General features: G+C 47.3%; 1 protein-coding gene across 1 annotated transcript in view; it reads right to left on the minus strand.

Moving 5' to 3' along the window:
* Window positions 1-16,204, minus strand: part of LOC112239846 (phospholipid-transporting ATPase ID-like) — a gene marked incomplete at its 3' end in the record, with an annotated part of 56,079 nt that extends 39,875 nt beyond the window's left edge. Inside the window, exons 1-2 of the mRNA XM_042306380.1 lie at window positions 15,885-16,204; window positions 29-87 (exon numbers count right to left, since the gene is read on the minus strand). Coding sequence (XP_042162314.1) covers window positions 29-87; window positions 15,885-15,990 — 165 coding nt within the window. The remainder of the gene's footprint in view (window positions 1-28; window positions 88-15,884) is intronic.
* Between the last annotated feature and the right edge of the window lie 6,569 nt (window positions 16,205-22,773).

Consider the following 22,773-nt stretch of genomic DNA (forward strand, 5'->3'; position numbering starts at 1 on the left):
ACACACACACACAAACTATCTCTCTTACCGCATACTGAAACTTCTCGTTGTATTCTCTGTCATTGGCCCGGACCCTCCTCTCCTCCTCTGGTGAAACACACACAACACAACTGTGAGACAGACAACACATAACTTTGAATAACACAACTCTGAAACATCTTAACCAAAAATATCTTTGGGATAACACACAGATTCCCTGCCAGGGACCTTGCCTTTGTGTGTGTGTTTGTAAGAGGGTGATTATCCCAGGCCGAGTCCCAGGCCGAGTCAATATCACTAATTCATCAATACAGATGTTCTATGTTAATTTGATCCCTCTGTGGTCACAGGGAATTTTCCTGTGCAGCAGGAAAGGCACATTTTCAGTGTATTCAAGGTTTAAAAAGGCTTCTAAATGTTGTAATTCCCACTTTAAATTGTCAGACTAAACAAAAAATGTATCAACCTCTACAAAACTGTCGATTAATTATAATCCACATAATAATTCACATTTCCTGTTGCTGCATGATTATTGTCCTGCTGTGAGAAACTGGTCAGATTAGCATAGAACATCTGTAATTACAGTCTGTGTTGGACAGAAAAAGAGAGATGGAGAGAGGTTGATTTGGCCTATCTAATTTACATATACAGTACAACCAAATCAATATAGAGCTACACATGCACACGCACGCACACACACGCACTGACTGGCAGGTCAATCATGTTGTAAGAGGAATTAGCTCTGTTTGGCTGGTGCTTCTGAACATTAACAATCCAACAGGCTCAGACTAGACACAGTTAACCCACCCCTGGAGGGTGTGTGTGATCCCTGCGTCACTAAGGGAATAAACAGGCCATGACTCTGTAGAGGTCAGCTGAGGTGAATGTATACCTTGAGTTTTTTAAATAAAAAAATTAATAAAATTAATTTCACCTTTATTTAACCAGGTAGGCCAGTTGAGAACAAGTTCTCATTTACAACTGCAACCTGGCCAAGATAAAGCAAAGCAGTGCGACACAAACAACACAGAGTTACAAGGTGAGATGAGGTGAATGTGTATGTTGAGCTGAGGTGAATGTGTACGTTGAGTTAAGGTGAATGTGTACGTTGAGTTGAGGTGAATGTATACGTTGAGTTAAGGTGAATGTGTACGTTGAGTTGAGGTGAATGTGTATGTTGAGTTGAGGTGAATGTGTACGTTGAGTTAAGGTGAATGTGTATGTTGAGTTGAGGTGAATGTGTACGTTGAGTTGAGGTGAATGTATACCTTGAGTTGAGGTGAATGTGTATGTTGAGTTGAGGTGAATGTATACCTTGAGGTGGGGTAAATGTGTATGTTGAGTTGAGGTGAATGTGTACGTTGAGTTGAGGTGAATGTATACGTTGAGTTAAGGTGAATGTGTATGTTGAGTTGAGGTGAATGTGTACGTTGAGTTAAGGTGAATGTGTACGTTGAGTTAAGGTGAATGTGTATGTTGAGTTGAGGTGAATGTATACCTTGAGTTGAGGTGAATGTGTACGTTGAGTTGAGGTGAATGTGTACGTTGAGTTGAGGTGAATGTGTACGTTGAGTTGAGGTGAATGTGTATGTTGAGCTGTGGTGAATGTATACCTTGAGTTGAGGTGAATGTGTATGTTGAGCTGAGGTGAATGTGTACGTTGAGTTGAGGTGAATGTGTATGTTGAGTTGAGGTGAATGTGTACGTTGAGTTGAGGTGAATGTGTACGTTGAGTTGAGGTGAATGTGTATGTTGAGTTGAGGTGAATGTGTATGTTGAGTTGAGGTGAATGTGTACGTTGAGTTGAGGTGAATGTGTACGTTGAGTTAAGGTGAATGTGTATGTTGAGTTGAGGTGAATGTGTACGTTGAGTTGAGGTGAATGTGTACGTTGAGTTGAGGTGAATGTGTACGTTGAGTTGAGGTGAATGTGTACGTTGAGTTGAGGTGAATGTGTACGTTGAGTTAAGGTGAATGTATACCTTGAGTTGAGGTGAATGTGTATGTTGAGTTGAGGTGAATGTATACCTTGAGTTGAGGTGAATGTGTACGTTGAGTTGAGGTGAATGTGTACGTTGAGTTGAGGTGAATGTATACCTTGAGTTGAGGTGAATGTGTATGTTGAGCTGTGGTGAATGTATACCTTGAGTTGAGGTGAATGTGTATGTTTAGCTGAGGTGAATGTATACCTTGAGGTGGGGTAAATGTGTATGTTGAGTTGAGGTGAATGTGTATGTTGAGCTGTGGTGAATGTATACCTTGAGTTAAGGTGAATGTGTATGTTGAGTTGAGGTGAATGTGTACGTTGAGTTGAGGTGAATGTGTACGTTGAGTTGAGGTGAATGTGTATGTTGAGTTGAGGTGAATGTGTACGTTGAGTTGAGGTGAATGTGTACCTTGAGGTGAGGTAAATGTGTACGTTGAGGTGGGGTGAATTTATACGTTGAGGTGAATGTACATGTTGAGTTGAGGTGAATGTGTACGTTGAGGTGAGGTAAATGTGTACGTTGAGGTGGGGTGAATTTATACGTTGAGGTGAATGTACATGTTGAGTTGAGGTGAATGTGTACGTTGAGGGGAGGTGAATATATACCGTGAGGTGGGGTGAATTTATACGTTGAGGTGAATGTACATGTTGAGTTGAGGTGAATGTGTACGTTGAGGTGAGGAAAATGTGTACGTTGAGTTGAATGTGTACGTTGAGTTGAGGTGAATTTGTATATTGAGGTGAGATTAATGTGTACTTTGAGGTGAGGTCAATGTGTATGTACGTTGAGGTGTATATGTTAATGAGTATCAGACCTTTATGCTGAAGGCTGTAGTTTGAGTCAGTCAGATGTTGTTTTTAAAACCTCACTGAATATGCCTACACTTTGAGGGATTATTCATACCTCAAACTAAAGTCTCATTCTCTCTCTCTCTCTCTCTCCCTGTCTCTCTCTACGTCTCTATCTCTCTCTCAATTCAATTCAGTTCAATTCAAGGGGCTTTATTGGCATGGGAAACATGTGTTCACATTGCCAAAGCAAGTGAGGTAGATAATATACAAAAGTGAAATAAACAATAAAAATTAACAGTAAACATTACACATACAGAAGTTTCAAAACAATAAAGACATTACAAATGTCATATTATATATATATATATATATATATATATAGTGTTTTAACAATGTACAAATGGTTAAAGTACACAAGAGAAAATAAATAAGCATAAATATGGGTTGTATTTACAATGGTGTTTGTTCTTCACTGGTTGCCCTTTTCTTGTGGCAACAAGTCACAAATCTTGCTGCTGTGATGGCACACTGTGGAATTTCACCCAGTAGATATGGGAGTTTTTCAAAATTGGATTTGTTTTCAATTTATTTGTGGATCTGTGAAATCTGAGGTAAATATGTGTCTCTAATATGGTCATACATTGGGCAGGAGGTTAGGAAGTGCAGCTCAGTTTCCACCTCATTTTGTGGGCAGTGAGCACATAGCCTGTCTTCTCTTGAGAGCCATGTCTGCCTACTGTGTCCTTTCTCAATAGCAAGACTATGCCCACTGAGTCTGTACATAGTCAAAGCTTTCCTTAAGTTTGGGTCAGTCACAGTGGTCAGGTATTCTGCCACTGTGTACTCTCTGTTTAGGGCCAAATAGCATTCTAGTTTGCTCTGTTTTTTTGTAAATTCTTTCCAATGTGTCAAGTAATTATCTTTTTGTTTTCTCATGATTTGGTTGGGTCTAATTGTGCTGCTGTCCTGGGGCTCTGTGGGGTGTGTTTGTGTTTGTCAACAGAGCCCCAGGACCAGCTTGCTTAGGGGACTCTTCTCCAGCTTCATCTCTCTGTAGATGATGGCTTTGTTATGGAAGGTTTGAATTTAACGGCTCTTTTCTGGATTTTGATAATTAGTGGGTATCGCTCTCTCTCTCTAGGAGGATGCTAAAAGCTCCAGCTCTCCAGCCACTCAAACTCCTCCCTCCAATTCAATTCAATTCAAGGGCTTTATTGGCATGGGAAACATGTGTTAACATTGCCAAAGCAAGTGAGGTAGATAATATATAAAGTGAAATAAACAATAAAAATTAACAGTAAACATTACACATACAGAAGTTTCAAAACAATAAAGACATTACAAATGTCATATTATATATATATACAGTGTTCCTCCATCCCTCACTCTAAATATTAAGAGACTAACTCCCTTCCCCTTAGCAACAATGCTCTCCCTCTGGTTCATCAACTTAGAGAAACTGTATTCTCTCTCTCTCTCTTTCTCTCTCTTTCTCTCTCTCTCTCTCTCTCTCTCTCTCTCTCTCTCTCTCTCTCTCTCTCTCAAGGCTTGTTGTGCTGACTGATGCAGTGAATATTTTTGAGAAACCCTCCCTGCCTCCTTCTGTCTAATATTGATGAGAGCTTTTAAAATTAAATGACTGCTGTTCACCCAGAGTAGAGCACACACACACACACACACACACACACACACACACACACACACACACACACACACACACACACACACACACACACACACACACACACACACGCACACATACCAATAAAGTATGAAGAAGAGAGTGAGGTGAAAAGGTCTGTCCTCTGTCCTCATTGCTAACAATGCGTGGTCAGGGGAATCATCTGACAGATAATACTATAGAAACCAAACTATTAATAATGATATGAAACCCCACACACATACACATACACTTTTGTAATGTGCAAAACATGCATACACACAGCTGCAATTAATTTGTGTAACACAGAAATGTGAAACCAAACACACACACACACACACACACACACACACAGTTTGCCTGACCTACACAGGTAGGTCAGGCAAACACTGCCCCTGTCCTGTTTCAGAGGAATCGGAAAAAAAGCATACAGTACACACACACAGTCACACACCTGCTAACTTCCTTCCTGTTTGTCTCTGTCAGCAGACCAGTCTATACCCAGCCCCTCAACCACACACACACCAGTGGTTTCCTGTGCAGCAGCATGCATGTCAGTCCCTCGTGTCTCATCCTCCTGAGGAATAGCCTTGTTCAGCACTGTCTGACCTACCAAAACACACAGCCCCATCTGACCTACCAAAACACACAGTCCTGTCTTACCTACCAAAATACACAGCCCTGTCTGACCTACCAAAACACACAGTCCTGTCTGACCTACCAAAACACACAGTCCTGTCTGACCTACCAAAACACACAGTCCTGTCTGACCTACCAAAACATACAGCCCCATCTGACCTACCAAAACACACAGTCCCATCTGACCTACCAAAACACACAGTCCTGTCTGACCTACTAAAACACACCTAAGTTGATGGATAAACAGTTGATGGACCATAAGAAGACATTAACCTAGGCCCTATATAAACAGTTGATGGACCATGAGAAGACATTAACCTAGGCCCTATATAAACAGTTGATGGACCATGAGACGACATTAACCTAGGCCCTATATAAACAGTTGATGGACCATGAGAAGACATTAACCTTTTTATTTTTATTTTTTTATTTTACCTTTATTTAACCAGGTAGGCAAGTTGAGAACAAGTTCTCATTTACAATTGCGACCTGGCCAAGATAAAGCAAAGCAGTTCGACACAGAGTTACACATGGAGTAAAACAAACATACAGTCAATAATACAGTATAAACAAGTCTATATACAATGTGAGCAAATGAGGTGAGAAGGGAGGTAAAGGCAAAAAAGGCCATGGTGGCAAAGTAAATACAATATAGCAAGTAAAACACTGGAATGGTAGTTTTGCAATGGAAGAATGTGCAAAGTAGAAATAAAAATAATGGGGTGCAAAGGAGCAAAATAAATAAATAAATAAAAATTAAATACAGTTGGGAAAGAGGTAGTTGTTTGGGCTAAATTATAGGTGGGCTATGTACATGTGCAGTAATCTGTGAGATGCTCTGACAGTTGGTGCTTAAAGCTAGTGAGGGAGATAAGTGTTTCCAGTTTCAGAGATTTTTGTAGTTCGTTCCAGTCATTGGCAGCAGAGAACTGGAAGGAGAGGCGGCCAAAGAAAGAATTGGTTTTGGGGGTGACTAGAGAGATATACCTGCTGGAGCGTGTGCTACAGGTGGGAGATGCTATGGTGACCAGCGAGCTGAGATAAGGGGGACTTTACCTAGCAGGGTCTTGTAGATGACATGGAGCCAGTGGGTTTGGCGACGAGTATGAAGCGAGGGCCAGCCAACGAGAGCGTACAGGTCGCAATGGTGGGTAGTATATGGGGCTTTGGTGACAAAACGGATTGCACTGTGATAGACTGCATCCAATTTGTTGAGTAGGGTATTGGAGGCTATTTTGTATATGACATCGCCAAAGTCGAGGATTGGTAGGATGGTCAGTTTTACAAGGGTATGTTTGGCAGCATGAGTGAAGGATGCTTTGTTGCGAAATAGGAAGCCAATTCTAGATTTAACTTTGGATTGGAGATGTTTGATATGGGTCTGGAAGGAGAGTTTACAGTCTAACCAGACACCTAAGTATTTGTAGTTGTCCACGTATTCTAAGTCAGAACCGTCCAGAGTAGTGACGTTGGACAGGCGGTTAGGTGCAGGTAGCGATCGGTTGAAGAGCATGCATTTAGTTTTACTTGTATTTAAGAGCAATTGGAGGCCACGGAAGGAGAGTTGTATGGCATTGAAGCTTGCCTGGAGGGTTGTTAACACAGTGTCCAAAGAAGGGCCGGAAGTATACAGAATGGTGTCGTCTGCGTAGAGGTGGATCAGAGACTCACCAGCAGCAAGAGCGACCTAATTGATGTATACAGAGATGAGAGTCGGTCCAAGAATTGAACCCTGTGGCACCCCCATAGAGACTGCCAGAGGTCCGGACAGCAGACCCTCCGATTTGACACACTGAACTCTATCAGAGAAGTAGTTGGTGAACCAGGCGAGGCAATCATTTGAGAAACCAAGGCTGTCGAGTCTGCCGATGAGGATGTGGTGATTGACAGAGTCGAAAGCCTTGGCCAGATCAATGAATACGGCTGCACAGTAATGTTTCTTATCGATGGCGGTTAAGATATCGTTTAGGACCTTGAGCGTGGCTGAGGTGCACCCATGACCAGCTCTGAAACCAGATTGCATAGCAGAGAAGGTATGGTGAGATTCGAAATGGTCGGTAATCTGTTTGTTGACTTGGCTTTCGAAGACCTTAGAAAGGCACGGTAGGATAGATATAGGTCTGTAGCAGTTTGGGTCAAGAGTGTCCCCCCTTTGAAGAGGGGGATGACCGCAGCTGCTTTCCAATCTTTGGGAATCTCAGACGACACGAAAGAGAGGTTGAACAGGCTAGTAATAGGGGTGGCAACAATTTCGGCAGATAATTTTAGAAAGAAAGGGTCCAGATTGTCTAGCCCGGCTGATGTGTAGGGGTCCAGATTTTGCAGCTCTTTCAGAACATCAGCTGAATGGATTTGGGAGAAGGAGAAATGGGGAAGGCTTGGGCGAGTTGCTGTTGGGGGTGCAGTGCTGTTGACCGGGGTAGGAGTAGCCAGGTGGAAAGCATGGCCAGCCGTAGAAAAATGCTTATTGAAATTCTCAATTATGGTGGATTTATCAGTGGTGAGAGTGTTTCCTATCTTCAGTGCATTGGGCAGCTGGGAGGAGGTGTTCTTATTCTCCATGGACTTTACAGTGTCCCAGAACTTTTTTGAGTTAGTGTTGCAGGAAGCAAATTTCTGCTTGAAAAAGCTAGCCTTGGCTTTTCTAACTGCCTGTGTATAATGGTTTCTAGCTTCCCTGAACAGCTGCATATCACGGGGGCTGTTCGATGCTAATGCAGAACGCCATAGGATGTTTTTGTGTTGGTTAAGGGCAGTCAGGTCTGGGGAGAACCAAGGGCTATATCTGTTCCTGGTTCTACATTTCTTGAATGGGGCATGTTTATTTAAGATGGTTAGGAAGGCATTTTTTAAAAATATCCAGGCATCCTCTACTGACGGGATGAGATCAATATCCTTCCAGGATACCCCGGCCAGGTCGATTAGAAAGGCCTGCTCGCAGAAGTGTTTCAGGGAGCGTTTTACAGTGATGAGTGGAGGTCGTTTGACCGCTGACCCATTACAGATGCAGGCAATGAGGCAGTGATCGCTGAGATCTTGGTTGAAGACAGCAGAGGTGAATTTAGAGGGGAAGTTGGTTAGGATGATATCTATGAGGGTGCCCGTGTTTAAGGCTTTGGGGAGGTACCTGGTAGGTTCATTGATAATTTGTGTGAGATTGAGGGCATCAAGTTTAGATTGTAGGATGGCTGGGGTGTTAAGCATGTTCCAGTTTAGGTCGCCTAGCAGCACGAACTCTGAAGATAGATGGGGGGCAATCAGTTCACATATGGTGTCCAGAGCACAGCTGGGGGCAGAGGGTGGTCTATAGCAGGCGGCAACGGTGAGAGACTTGTTTTTAGAGAGGTGGATTTTTAAAAGTAGAAGTTCAAATTGTTTGGGTACAGACCTGGATAGTAGGACAGAACTCTGCAGGCTATCTTTGCAGTAGATTGCAACACCGCCCCCTTTGGCAGTTCTATCTTGTCTGAAAATGTTGTAGTTTGGAATTAAAATTTCTGAATTTTTGGTGGTCTTCCTAAGCCAGGATTCAGACACAGCTAGAACATCCGGGTTGGCAGAGTATGCTAAAGCAGTGAATAGAACAAACTTAGGGAGGAGGCTTCTAATGTTAACATGCATGAAACCAAGGCTATTACGGTTACAGAAGTCGTCAAAAGAGAGCGCCTGGGGAATAGGAGTGGAGCTAGGCACTGCAGGGCCTGGATTCACCTCTACATCGCCAGAGGAACATAGGAGGAGTAGAATAAGGGTACGGCTAAAAGCTATGAGAATTGGTCGTCTAGAACGTCTGGAACATAGAGTAAAAGGAGGTTTCTGGGGGCGGTAAAATAGCATCAAGGTATAATGTACAGACAAAGGTATGGTAGGATGTGAATACAGTGGAGGTAAACCTAGGTATTGAGTGATGAAGAGAGAGATATTGTCTCTAGAAACATAATTGAAACCAGGAGATGTCATTGCATGTGTGGGTGGTGGAACTAATAGGTTGGATAAGGTATAGTGAGCAGGACTAGAGGCTCTACAGTGAAATAAGCCAATAAACACTAACCAGAACAGCAATGGACAAGACATATTGACATTAAGGAGAGGCATGCTTAGTCGAGTGATCAAAAGGGTCCAGTGAGTGGAGAGGTTGGTTGGGGGTCACGGCGATTTAGACAGCTAGCCAGGCCATCGGTAGCAAGCTAGCATAGGATGGAGGTCTGTTGTTAGCCACCTCTTGCGTTCCGTCAGTAGATTAGTGGGGTTCCGTGTGGTAGAGGGGATTAATCCAAATCACACAACAACAACAAAAATAAAAACAATAGATATAGTTATAGAGGCCCAAGAAGAAAACATAATAATAATAAAAATAAATAAAGAACCTAGGCCCTATATAAACAGTCCATAACATGCACACACCAGGCTTGAAGTTTGAGCTGTACCACAACACTGCTGGCAGTCAGTGTGAGAGATAGGATCTACATTTGACCAGTTTCTCACAGCAGGAAAATAATGCTGCAGCAACAGGAAATGTGATTTATTATGTGGATTATGTGGGTTGATATATTTTTCTTTAGGGCAAATAAAGTCTGACATTTAAGTGGTAATAACAAACTTTGGAAGCCTTTTAAAACCTTGAATACACTACAAGTTTGCATTTCCTGCAACAACAGGGTAATCAAATTAAGATCCTACATATTTATAGATCGAATAAGAGCTGTAGGCTGCTATACCCCTTCACAATGTGTCAACTCTCATACTGTCAGATCTGTGAGTGTTAAGAGGAGGTCAGTCAGTTAGACGAGTGTTCCAGGTTTTAGGGCATGTTAGGGTTAGGGCAGCAAGCTTCAGCTAACATTCACCAGCTAAGGGCTTGAACTGTTCATAATATCTGCAATGGTTTACAGAGAGAGAGAGAGAGAGAGAGAGAGAGAGAGAGAGGGAGAGAGAGAGAGGATAGAGAGAGAAAGAGAGGAGAGAGAGAGAGAGAGAGAGAGAGAGGAGAGAGAGAGAAAGAGAGGAGAGAGAGAGGATAGAGAGAGAAAGAGAGGAGAGAGAGAGAGAGAGAGAGAGAGAGGATAGAGAGAGAAAGAGAGGAGAGAGAGAGGATAGAGAGAGAAAGAGAGGAGAGAGAGAGAGAGAGAGAGAGAGAGAGGATAGAGAGAGAAAGAGAGGAGAGAGAGAGGATAGAGAGAGAAAGAGAGGAGAGAGAGAGGATAGAGAGAGAAAGAGAGGAGAGAGAGAGAGAGGAGAGAGAGAGAAGAGAGAGAGGAGAGAGAGAAAGAGAGGAGAGCGAGAAAGAGAGGAGAGAGAGAGAGAGAGAGAGAGAGAAAGAGAGGAGAGAGAGAAAGAGAGGAGAGAGAGAGAGAGAGAGAGAGAGAGAAAGAAAGAAAGAAAGAAAGAAAGAAAGAAAGAAAGAAAGAGAGAAAGAGAGAAGGGGAGTGAGAGAATACAGTTTCAGGTAGGTTGGTCACATAACAGCCATATGCCCGCTGGCAGGCAGGTAGGTTGGTCACATAACAGCCCCATGCCCGCTGACAGGCAGGCAGGCAGGTTGGACACATAACAGCCCCATGCCCGCTGGCAGGTAGGTAGGTTGGTCACATAACAGCCCCATGCCCGCTGACAGGCAGGCAGGCAGGTTGGACACATAACAGCCCCATGCCCGCTGGCAGGCAGGCAGGTAGGTTGGACACATAACAGCCCCATGCCCGCTGGCAGGCAGGTAGGTTGGACACATAACAGCCCCATGCCCGCTGGCAGGCAGGTAGGTTGGACACATAACAGCCCCATGCCCGCAGGCAGGCAGGTAGGTTGGACACATAACAGCCCCATGCCCGCTGGCAGACAGGTAGGTTGGACACATAACAGCAATTTGCCAGCTGGCAGGCAGGTAGGTTGGACACATAACAGCATAACAGCAGGTAGATAGAGATATACAGGCCTGCCAACCACAGCTTCTCTTCCAAACCCATTTTGCCACTGCCAAAGCCATCCAAGTCAAGCCTGTCCCGGTCCAACCCATTGTACGTCTTTAGCCAGGCCCATTAAGCATTTATACAGCTCCCTTCCTGACAGCCTCAAGAGACCGGCAGCCTCACGCAGCAGGACGCTACATCCTACAGCCACAGTGCCTCTCAGAGCTACGCAGCAGCACGCTCCATCCTCCAGCCACAGTGCCTCTCAGAGCTACGCAGCAGGACGCTCCATCATCCAGCCACAATGCCTCTCAGAGCTACGCAGCAGCACACTCCATCCTCCAGCCACAGTGCCTCTCAGAGCTACGCAGCAGCACGCTCCATCCTCCAGCCACAGTGCCTCTCAGAGCTACGCAGCAGCACGCTCCATCCTCCAGCCACAGTGCCTCTCAGAGCTACGCAGCAGCACGCTCCATCCTCCAGCCACAGTGCCTCTCAGAGCTACGCAGCAGCACGCTCCATCCTCCAGCCACGGTGCCTCTCAGAGCTACGCAGCAGCACGCTCCATCCTCCAGCCACAGTGCCTCTCAGAGCTACGCAGCAAGATGCTCCAGCCTCCGTGCCTCTCAGAGCTACGCAGCAGGACGCTCCATCCTCCAGCCACAGTGCCTCTCAGAGCTACGCAGCAGGACGCTCCAGCCTCCAGCCACAGTGCCTCTCAGAGCTACGCAGCAGGACGCTCCATCCTCCAGCCACAGTGCCTCTCAGAGCTACGTAGCAGGACGCTCCATCCTCCAGCCATAGTGCCTCTCAGAGCTACGCAGCAAGACGCTCCAGCCTCCAGCTACAGTGCCTCTCAGAGCTACGCAGCAGGACGCTCCAGCCTCCAGCCACAGTGCCTCTCAGAGCTACGCAGCAGGACACTCCATCCTCCAGCCACAGTGCCTCTCAGAGCTACGCAGCAGGACGCTCCATCCTCCAGCCACAGTGCCTCTCAGAGCTACGCAGCAAGACGCTCCATCCTCCAGCCACAGTGCCTCTCAGAGCTACGGACACTCCAGCCTCCAGCCACAGTGCCTCTCAGAGCTACGCAGCAAGACGCTCCAGCCTCCAGCCACAGTGCCTCTCAGAGCTACGCAGCAGGACACTCCAGCCTCCTGCCACAGTGCCTCTCAGAGCTACGCAGCAGGATGCTCCAGCCTCCAGCCACAGTGCCTCTCAGAGCTACGCAGCAGGACGCTCCAGCCTCCAGCCACAGTGCCTCTCAGAGCTACGGACGCTCCAGCCTCCAGCCACAGTGCCTCTCAGAGCTACGCAGCAGGACGCTCCATCCTCCAGCCACAGTGCCTCTCAGAGCTACGCAGCAGGATGCTCCAGCCTCCAGCCACAGTGCCTCTCAGAGCTACGCAGCAGGACACTCCAGCCTCCAGCCACAGTGCCTCTCAGAGCTACGCAGCAGGACACTCCATCCTCCAGCCACAGTGCCTCTCAGAGCTACGGACACTCCAGCCTCCAGCCACAGTGCCTCTCAGAGCTACGCAGCAAGACGCTCCAGCCTCCAGCCACAGTGCCTCTCAGAGCTACGCAGCAGGACGCTCCAGCCTCCAGCCACAGTGCCTCTCAGAGCTACGCAGCAGGACGCTCCATCCCCAGCCACAGTACCTCTCAGAGCTACGCAGCAAGACGCTCCATCCTCCAGCCACAGTGCCTCTCAGAGCTACGGACACTCCAGCCTCCAGCCACAGTGCCTCTCAGAGCTACGCAGCAAGACACTCCAGCCTCCAGCCACAGTGCCTCTCAGAGCTACGCAGCAGGACGCTCCATCCTCCAGCCACAGTGCCTCTCAGAGCTACGCAGCAGGACGCTCCAGCCTCCAGCCACAGTGCCTCTCAGAGCTACGCAGCAGGACGCTCCAGCCTCCAGCCACAGTGCCAATCAGAGCTACGCAGCAGGACGCTCCATCCTCCAGCCACAGTGCCTCTCAGAGTTACGCAGCAGGACGCTCCAGCCACAGTGCCTCTCAGAGCTACGCAGCAGGACGCTCCATTCTCCAGCCACAGTGCCTCTCAGAGCTACGCAGCAGGACGCTCCATCCTCCAGCCATAGTGCCTCTCAGAGCTATGCAGCAGGACGCTCCATCCTCCAGCCACAGTGCCTCTCAGAGCTACGCAGCAAGACGCTCCATCCTCCAGCCACAGTGCAACTCAGAGCTACGGACACTCCAGCCTCCAGCCACAGTGCCTCTCAGAGCTACGCAGCAGGACGCTCCATCCTCCAGCCACAGTGCAACTCAGAGCTACGTAGCAAGACGCTCCAGCCTCCAGCCACAGTACCTCTCAGAGCTACGCAGCAGGATGCTCCAGCCTCCAGCCACAGTGCCTCTCAGAGCTACGCAGCAGGACGCTCCAGCCTCCAGCCACAGTGCCTCTCAGAGCTACGCAGCAGGATGCTCCAGCCTCCAGCCACAGTGCCTCTCAGAGCTACGGACACTCCAGCCTCCAGCCACAGTGCCTCTCAGAGCTACGCAGCAAGACGCTCCAGCCTCCAGCCACAGTGCCTCTCAGAGCTACGCAGCAGGACGCTCCAGGCTCCAGCCACAGTGCCTCTCAGAGCTACGCAGCAGGACGCTCCATCCTCCAGCCACAGTACCTCTCAGAGCTACGCAGCAAGACGCTCCATCCTCCAGCCACAGTGCCTCTCAGAGCTACGCAGCAAGACGCTCCAGCCTCCAGCCACAGTGCCTCTCAGAGCTACGCAGCAGGACGCTCCAGCCTCCAGCCACAGTGCCTCTCAGAGCTACGCAGCAGGATGCTCCAGCCTCCAGCCACAGTGCCTCTCAGAGCTACGCAGCAAGACGCTCCATCCTCCAGCCACAGTGCCTCTCAGAGCTACGGACACTCCAGCCTCCAGCCACAGTGCCTCTCAGAGCTACGCAGCAAGACGCTCCAGCCTCCAGCCACAGTGCCTCTCAGAGCTACGCAGCAGGACGCTCCATCCTCCAGCCACAGTACCTCTCAGAGCTACGCAGCAAGACGCTCCATCCTCCAGCCACAGTGCCTCTCAGAGCTACGGACACTCCAGCCTCCAGCCACAGTGCCTCTCAGAGCTACGCAGCAGGACGCTCCAGCCTCCAGCCAGAGTGCCTCTCAGAGCTACGCAGCAGGACGCTCCAGCCTCCAGCCACAGTGCCTCTCAGAGCTACGCAGCAGGACGCTCCATCCTCCAGCCACAGTGCCTCTCAGAGCTACGCAGCAGGATGCTCCAGCCTCCAGCCACAGTGCGTCTCAGAGCTACGCAGCAGGACGCTCCAGCCTCCAGCCACAGTGCCTCTCAGAGCTACGCAGCAGGATGCTCCAGCCTCCAGCCACAGTGCCTCTCAGAGCTACGCAGCAGGATGCTCCAGCCTCCAGCCACAGTGCCTCTCAGAGCTACGCAGCAGGACGCTCCATCCTCCAGCCACAGTGCCTCTCAGAGCTACGCAGCAGGACGCTCCAGCCTCCAGCCACAGTGCCTCTCAGAGCTACGCAGCAGGACAATACAGAAGCCCATTATCCAGCCTTTAAACCTCTTTACTGAGACACAGAGACATCTACAGCATAGGAACTAGGTTGGACTTATCACAGATCATAACAGCAAGGCCTGGAGGATTCTACAAGCTACTATCATTCTGTTGTGACGATAGTGTGAGTGAGTGGAGGCATGATGTATGGATCTGTGTTCCCATGAGAGAGGCAGATCCACAGGGGAGCTCTCTCTCCTTCTCTCTCCCTCTCGTCCCCTTCTCCCCTTTCTCTCTCTTTCTCTAGACATGACGGCACCTGCCACAAATTCCTGACGCACCAGTTCTTAGACTCACCCCATGGCCACACACATTCACACACACCAACACACATGCACTATTCTATCTACACACACATACACACACACACACACACACACACACACACACACACACACACACACTATGCTATCTACACACACATTCACACACAACAACAAACATGCACTATTCTATCTACACACACCAACACTATGCTATCTACACACACATTCACACACACCAACACACATGCACTATTCTATCTACACACACACACACCAACACACTATGCTATCTACACACACATTCACACACACCAACACACATGCACTATTCTATCTACACACACACACCAACACACACACACTATGCTATCTACACACACCATCACACATGCACTATTCTATCTACACACACATTCACACACACCAACACTATTCGATCTACACACACATTCACACACACCAACACACGCTATTCTATCTACACACACATTCAATGTTCTATCTAGTGAGTTGTATTCTGCTGCCTGGTCTTGTAGATGTTCCCTAACTGAACCCTGAGGACGGTCTGTCTGATACTGTCGTTTACTTTGTAAACACACACACACACACAATGAGATTCAAGGTAAAAGGTTAGGGAGAAGCAGTGCAGTGTCTGTGACTGGTGCCTATAAGATGGATCAGTGTCCCACCGCCCTGGGCTGTCTCACCCGAAGAAGAAGAATTTAGTGTCGTACACACACACACACACACACACACACACACACACACACACACACACACACACACACACACACACACACACACATAAACATACACACATACACACACACATAAACAGACACAGAGACACACACAGTGATGGAGATGGGGGACACTGCAGAGATGTGAGAAATCATGAGATGAGAGGGACTGAATACTGACACAAACAGATGAGATGTAGAATGGTTTATTCACATAGCAAGGAGATCCTGTCTGTCATCAGACAGAACACAATAAATCATATAGATGGAAGCTACAGCACATTTCCCCATCCAATGAACAAACAGACACACACTGCATATAAAACAGATGACTGACGTGACTGTGGCAAACAGAAGTACCTGTCCACGTCTTCTTGGTTTTAGCAGCTAGTCCTTGTTGTTTCTTCTGTTGCAGTGGAAGAACGATGGGGAACCACTTTTCAGGAATATCTTTGGGGATAGTCATTCTGACTCTCTTCCTTAACCTAACAGGGACTGACGTATTTAATCGGTCGATAGGTTTTCCCCGGTTCTGCTGAGCATCTTGCGCAGAGACAGACGCTCCGGGAGCTGCACCGAACACTCTTGGTCCAGTCCTGTCCCGTCTGCGTCTCCGGTTATAGATTAGGAGTGTGTCATACCATTACCGCTTCTCTCCCCCTCCCCCTCTCACCCGCTCTCTCTCTCACTTCTCTCTCTCTCTGCTGCAGAACCACTGAGGTCATTGGCTGTGATGCTGTGCTGCCAGCTCCACCCTCTCTGTGATGCTGTGCTGCCAGCTCCACTCTCTCTGTGATGCTGTGCTGCCAGCTCCACTCTCTCTGTGATGCTGTGCTGCCAGCTCCACTCTCTCTGTGATGCTGTGCTGCCAGCACCACTCTGTCTGTGATGCTGTGCTGCCAGCTCCACCCTCTCTGTGATGCTGTGCTGCCAGCTCCACTCTCTCTGTGATGCTGTGCTGCCAGCTCCACTCTCTCTGTGATGCTGTGCTGCCAGCTCCACCCTCTCTGTGATGCTGTGCTGCCAGCTCCACTCTCTCTGTGATGCTGTGCTGCCAGCTCCACTCTCTCTGTGATGCTGTGCTGCCAGCTCCACTCTATCTGTGATGCTGTGCTGCCAGCTCCACTCTGTCTGTGATGCTGTGCTGCCAGCTCCACCCTCTCTGTGATGCTGTGCTGCCAGCTCCACTCTCTCTGTGATGCTGTGCTGCCAGCTCCACTCTCTCTGTGATACTGTGCTGCCAGCTCCACTCTCTCTGTGATGCTGTAAGCGGTGCCTTCATGTCACTATGAATGAGATGCTGACGGTGCCGTTACCACACTGTAAATGACTGGAACCTGAAGTAGCAGCATCTTCATCGGAGCCTGTCGCCAAGTCTAATGACGGAACGTTGTATTTCCTTTCAACAGGCTAAAGACCAATTGTTTGAATGTAGGGGGCATCAGAACGTTATGCGATAGAACCTTTAGGCTATACGACTCTGATTCCGCTGATTAACTTTAGTCATGTTAAATAACATTACACGACACTGTAATAAAGTGATTCATATGATGATATTGGGAATTGGATACAGGACATCTTCAACATGCTACTGCATTATTGGGTACCCTAATCAATTCCTTGGACGTGCCTTCCCTGGCACCAGTTACATAAACATTGTCCTCCTCACAATAACACAGAGAAGCTGTCTCTGCATTACATAATCACCAAGGCTGTCCGTTTGCAGAGGGTTTCAACCAATAGCAGGCTGTCGTTGACGTTGTCAGGGCAACTGCCTCTGCAGAGGTGTGAGAGAAGCAGGTCACTGCAGGGAGAAACTGGGTGCCATCTTGGATCTAGCCATGAGGAGGGAGACGCAGCTGTGCTGGCATACGGAGCCAAGGTGACTCTCACAGCAGCCCAGTTGCCTGAGTGTTGGTAAGGAATGGGAGGGGAGAGGAGACACTGCAGCGGGGATAAAGAGTTCTGGGCACGTGCCGTATGTGGGGAGTCTTGTGGCATTAGAGGACACATCCAGACTGCTAAACACACACTTCTCTCATTCACACACACACATTCTCACACACACACGTGCTGCCATAGATCCATAAAAAGGCTTTTAACATTCCCTCGCTGTTGAACTGTAGCATAAAGTAAACACACACACACACATTCGGCAGATGACCTTGGCTTGGGCATGTAATTCCAGAAACAACTTGAATGTGCTTAGAGCTTCTCCAGTACCTGCTGTCTGCTTCTCTGACCTACTGTTCTGAATACAGTCTCTACAGTACCTACTGTCTGCTTCTCTGACCTACTGCTACTGTTCTGAATACAGCCTCTCCAGTACCTGCTGTCTGGTTCTCTGACCTACTGTTCTGAATACAGTCTCTACAGTACTTACTGTCTATCTGCTTCTCTGACCTACTGTTCTGAATACAGCCTCTACAGGACCTGCTGTCTGCTTCTCTGACCTACTGTTCTGAATACAGTCTCTACAGTACTTACTGTCTGCTTCTCTGACCTACTGTTCTGAATACAGCCTCTCCAGTACCTGCTGTCTGCTTCTCTGACCTACTGTTCTGAATACAGCCTCTACAGTACTTACTGTCTGCTTCTCTGACCTACTGTTCTGAATACAGCCTCTCCAGTACCTGCTGTCTGCTTCTCTGACCTACTGTTCTGAATACAGTCTCTACAGTACCTGCTGTCTGTCTGCTTCTCTGACCTACTGTTCTGAATACAGCCTCTCTAGTACCTGCTGTCTGCTTCTCTGACCTACTGTTCTGAATACAGCCTCTACAGTACTTACTGTCTGCTTCTCTGACCTACTGTTCTGAATACAGCCTCTCCAGTACCTGCTGTCTGCTTCTCTGACCTACTGTTCTGAATACAGCCTCTCCAGTACCTGCTGTCTGCTTCTCTGACCTACTGTTCTGAATACAGTCTCTACAGTACCTGCTGTCTGTCTGCTTCTCTGACCTACTGTTCTGAATACAGCCTCTCTAGTACCTGCTGTCTGCTTCTCTGACCTACTGTTCTGAATACAGCCTCTACAGTACTTACTGTCTGCTTCTCTGACCTACTGTTCTGAATACAGCCTCTCCAGTACCTGCTGTCTGCTTCTCTGACCTACTGTTCTGAATACAGCCTCTCCAGTACCTGCTGTCTGCTTCTCTGACCTACTGTTCTGAATACAGTCACTACAGTACTTACTGTCTATCTGCTTCTCTGACCTACTGTTCTGAATACAGCCTCTACAGGACCTGCTGTCTGCTTCTCTGACCTACTGTTCTGAATACAGTCTCTACAGTACTTACTGTCTGCTTCTCTGACCTGCTGTTCTGAATACAGTCTCTACAGTACTTACTGTCTGCTTCTCTGACCTACTGTTCTGAATACAGCCTCTCCAGTACTTACTGTCTGTCTGCTTCTCTGACCTACTGTTCTGAATACAGTCTCTACAGTACTTACTGTCTGCTTCTCTGACCTACTGTTCTGAATACAGCCTCTCCAGTACTTACTGTCTGTCTGCTTCTCTGACCTACTGTTCTGAATACAGTCTCTACAGTACTTACTGTCTGCTTCTCTGACCTACTGTTCTGAATACAGTCTCTACAGTACTTACTGTCTGCTTCTCTGACCTACTGTTCTGAATACAGCCTCTCCAGTACTTACTGTCTGTCTGCTTCTCTGACCTACTGTTCTGAATACAGCCTCTACAGTACTTACTGTCTGCTTCTCTGACCTACTGTTCTGAATACAGCCTCTCCAGTACCTGCTGTCTGCTTCTCTGACCTACTGTTCTGAGTACAGCCTCTACAGTACCTGCTGTCTGCTTCTCTGACCTACTGTTCTGAATACAGCCTCTCCAGTACTTACTGTCTGTCTGCTTCTCTGACCTACTGTTCTGAATACAGCCTCTCTAGTACCTGCTGTCTGCTTCTCTGACCTACTGTTCTGAATACAGCCTCTACAGTACTTACTGTCTGCTTCTCTGACCTACTGTTCTGAATACAGCCTCTCCAGTACCTGCTGTCTGCTTCTCTGACCTACTGTTCTGAATACAGCCTCTACAGTACTGGCTGTCTGCTTCTCTGACCTACTGTTCTGAATACAGTCTCTACAGTACCTACTGTCTGCTTCTCTGACCTACTGTTCTGAATACAGCCTCTCCAGTACCTGCTGTCTGCTTCTCTGACCTACTGTTCTGAATACAGTCACTACAGTACTTACTGTCTATCTGCTTCTCTGACCTACTGTTCTGAATACAGCCTCTACAGGACCTGCTGTCTGCTTCTCTGACCTACTGTTCTGAATACAGCCTCTCCAGTACTTACTGTCTGCTTCTCTGACCTACTGTTCTGAATACAGCCTCTCCAGTACTTGCTGTCTGTCTGCTTCTCTGACCTACTGTTCTGAATACAGCCTCTACAGTACTTACTGTCTGCTTCTCTGACCTACTGTTCTGAATACAGCCTCTCCAGTACCTGCTGTCTGCTTCTCTGACCTACTGTTCTGAATACAGCCTCTCCAGTACCTGCTGTCTGCTTCTCTGACCTACTGTTCTGAATACAGTCTCTACAGTACCTGCTGTCTGTCTGCTTCTCTGACCTACTGTTCTGAATACAGCCTCTCTAGTACCTGCTGTCTGCTTCTCTGACCTACTGTTCTGAATACAGCCTCTACAGTACTTACTGTCTGCTTCTCTGACCTACTGTTCTGAATACAGCCTCTCCAGTACCTGCTGTCTGCTTCTCTGACCTACTGTTCTGAATACAGCCTCTCCAGTACCTGCTGTCTGCTTCTCTGACCTACTGTTCTGAATACAGTCACTACAGTACTTACTGTCTATCTGCTTCTCTGACCTACTGTTCTGAATACAGCCTCTACAGGACCTGCTGTCTGCTTCTCTGACCTACTGTTCTGAATACAGTCTCTACAGTACTTACTGTCTGCTTCTCTGACCTGCTGTTCTGAATACAGTCTCTACAGTACTTACTGTCTGCTTCTCTGACCTACTGTTCTGAATACAGCCTCTCCAGTACTTACTGTCTGTCTGCTTCTCTGACCTACTGTTCTGAATACAGTCTCTACAGTACTTACTGTCTGCTTCTCTGACCTACTGTTCTGAATACAGCCTCTCCAGTACTTACTGTCTGTCTGCTTCTCTGACCTACTGTTCTGAATACAGTCTCTACAGTACTTACTGTCTGCTTCTCTGACCTACTGTTCTGAATACAGTCTCTACAGTACTTACTGTCTGCTTCTCTGACCTACTGTTCTGAATACAGCCTCTCCAGTACTTACTGTCTGTCTGCTTCTCTGACCTACTGTTCTGAATACAGCCTCTACAGTACTTACTGTCTGCTTCTCTGACCTACTGTTCTGAATACAGCCTCTCCAGTACCTGCTGTCTGCTTCTCTGACCTACTGTTCTGAGTACAGCCTCTACAGTACCTGCTGTCTGCTTCTCTGACCTACTGTTCTGAATACAGCCTCTCCAGTACTTACTGTCTGTCTGCTTCTCTGACCTACTGTTCTGAATACAGCCTCTCTAGTACCTGCTGTCTGCTTCTCTGACCTACTGTTCTGAATACAGCCTCTACAGTACTTACTGTCTGCTTCTCTGACCTACTGTTCTGAATACAGCCTCTCCAGTACCTGCTGTCTGCTTCTCTGACCTACTGTTCTGAATACAGCCTCTACAGTACTGGCTGTCTGCTTCTCTGACCTACTGTTCTGAATACAGTCTCTACAGTACCTACTGTCTGCTTCTCTGACCTACTGTTCTGAATACAGCCTCTCCAGTACCTGCTGTCTGCTTCTCTGACCTACTGTTCTGAATACAGTCACTACAGTACTTACTGTCTATCTGCTTCTCTGACCTACTGTTCTGAATACAGCCTCTACAGGACCTGCTGTCTGCTTCTCTGACCTACTGTTCTGAATACAGCCTCTCCAGTACTTACTGTCTGTCTGCTTCTCTGACCTACTGTTCTGAATACAGCCTCTCCAGTACTTACTGTCTGTCTGCTTCTCTGACCTACTGTTCTGAATACAGTCTCTACAGTACCTGCTGTCTGCTTCTCTGACCTACTGTTCTGAATACAGCCTCTCCAGTACCTGCTGTCTGCTTCTCTGACCTACTGTTCTGAATACAGTCTCTACAGTACCTACTGTCTGCTTCTCTGACCTACTGTTCTGAATACAGCCTCTACAGTACCTGCTGTCTGCTTCTCTGACCTACTGTTCTGAATACAGTCTCTACAGTACCTACTGTCTGCTTCTCTGACCTACTGTTCTGAATACAGCCTCTACAGTACCTGCTGTCTGCTTCTCTGACCTACTGTTCTGAATACAGCCTCTACAGTACCTGCTGTCTGCTTCTCTGACCTACTGTTCTGAATACAGCCTCTCCAGTACTTACTGTCTGCTTCTCTGACCTACTGTTCTGAATACAGCATCTACCAGACTATCACTACTCCAGTCTCCACATGTCCATGAAGTCCAGTCTGTTTCTCAGAGACCACAACAACATGTGGAGTTGCTACATCCATTTTTGGACTCACAAATTAATCATATGAGCTTAAGTTCAACTGTCGTACCCCATCAGAACCCAGAATATAAGTTTGTTTTATCCCAACAACAATATACATGTAAACAAACACACCGATCATGTTGATATCATGGCTGGTCAGTCCTTGCATCCATACCTCTTTCTATGAATTTGAGAGTGGTTACATTTCTCAGGGCCCATCCATCAATTTTCAAAACACAGACCATTGAAAAATCTGTGTTTTAAACCCATTTCACCTGCATTTTAAATGGAAAGTCAACAGTGTTTTTCTGCTTCAACAGAGTGATCAGGGACATGCAACTCTAGTTTTCATTCACAGAAATACATTAGTACAACACGTTCTGCAGACAATAGCTTCCCTTTCATCAGACAACAGAAGTGCAACGCTATTTGGCAACCAGCCACACAAGTAAATGAGATTACAATTAAAAAGCTATGTATTTTTTGCAAAAATGATGCATGGCCATTATATTTCAAATTTTTATTTTGTTTTATTCTACCTTTATTTAACTAGGCAAGCCAGCTAAGAACAAATTCTTATTTTCAAAGATGGCCTAGGAACAGTGTCTATCATAGAAAGAACGTAGCCTGCTACATGTCCTGATGTTTTGATTGAAGTTACTCTTGCATTTTACAGGAGAAAACTAGGCTACAACAGGACAAGTACCAGAGAAAAGTTAGTACATATCA

This window comes from Oncorhynchus tshawytscha, linkage group LG03, assembly GCF_018296145.1.
Source record: "Oncorhynchus tshawytscha isolate Ot180627B linkage group LG03, Otsh_v2.0, whole genome shotgun sequence".
NCBI lineage: Eukaryota > Metazoa > Chordata > Actinopteri > Salmoniformes > Salmonidae > Oncorhynchus > Oncorhynchus tshawytscha.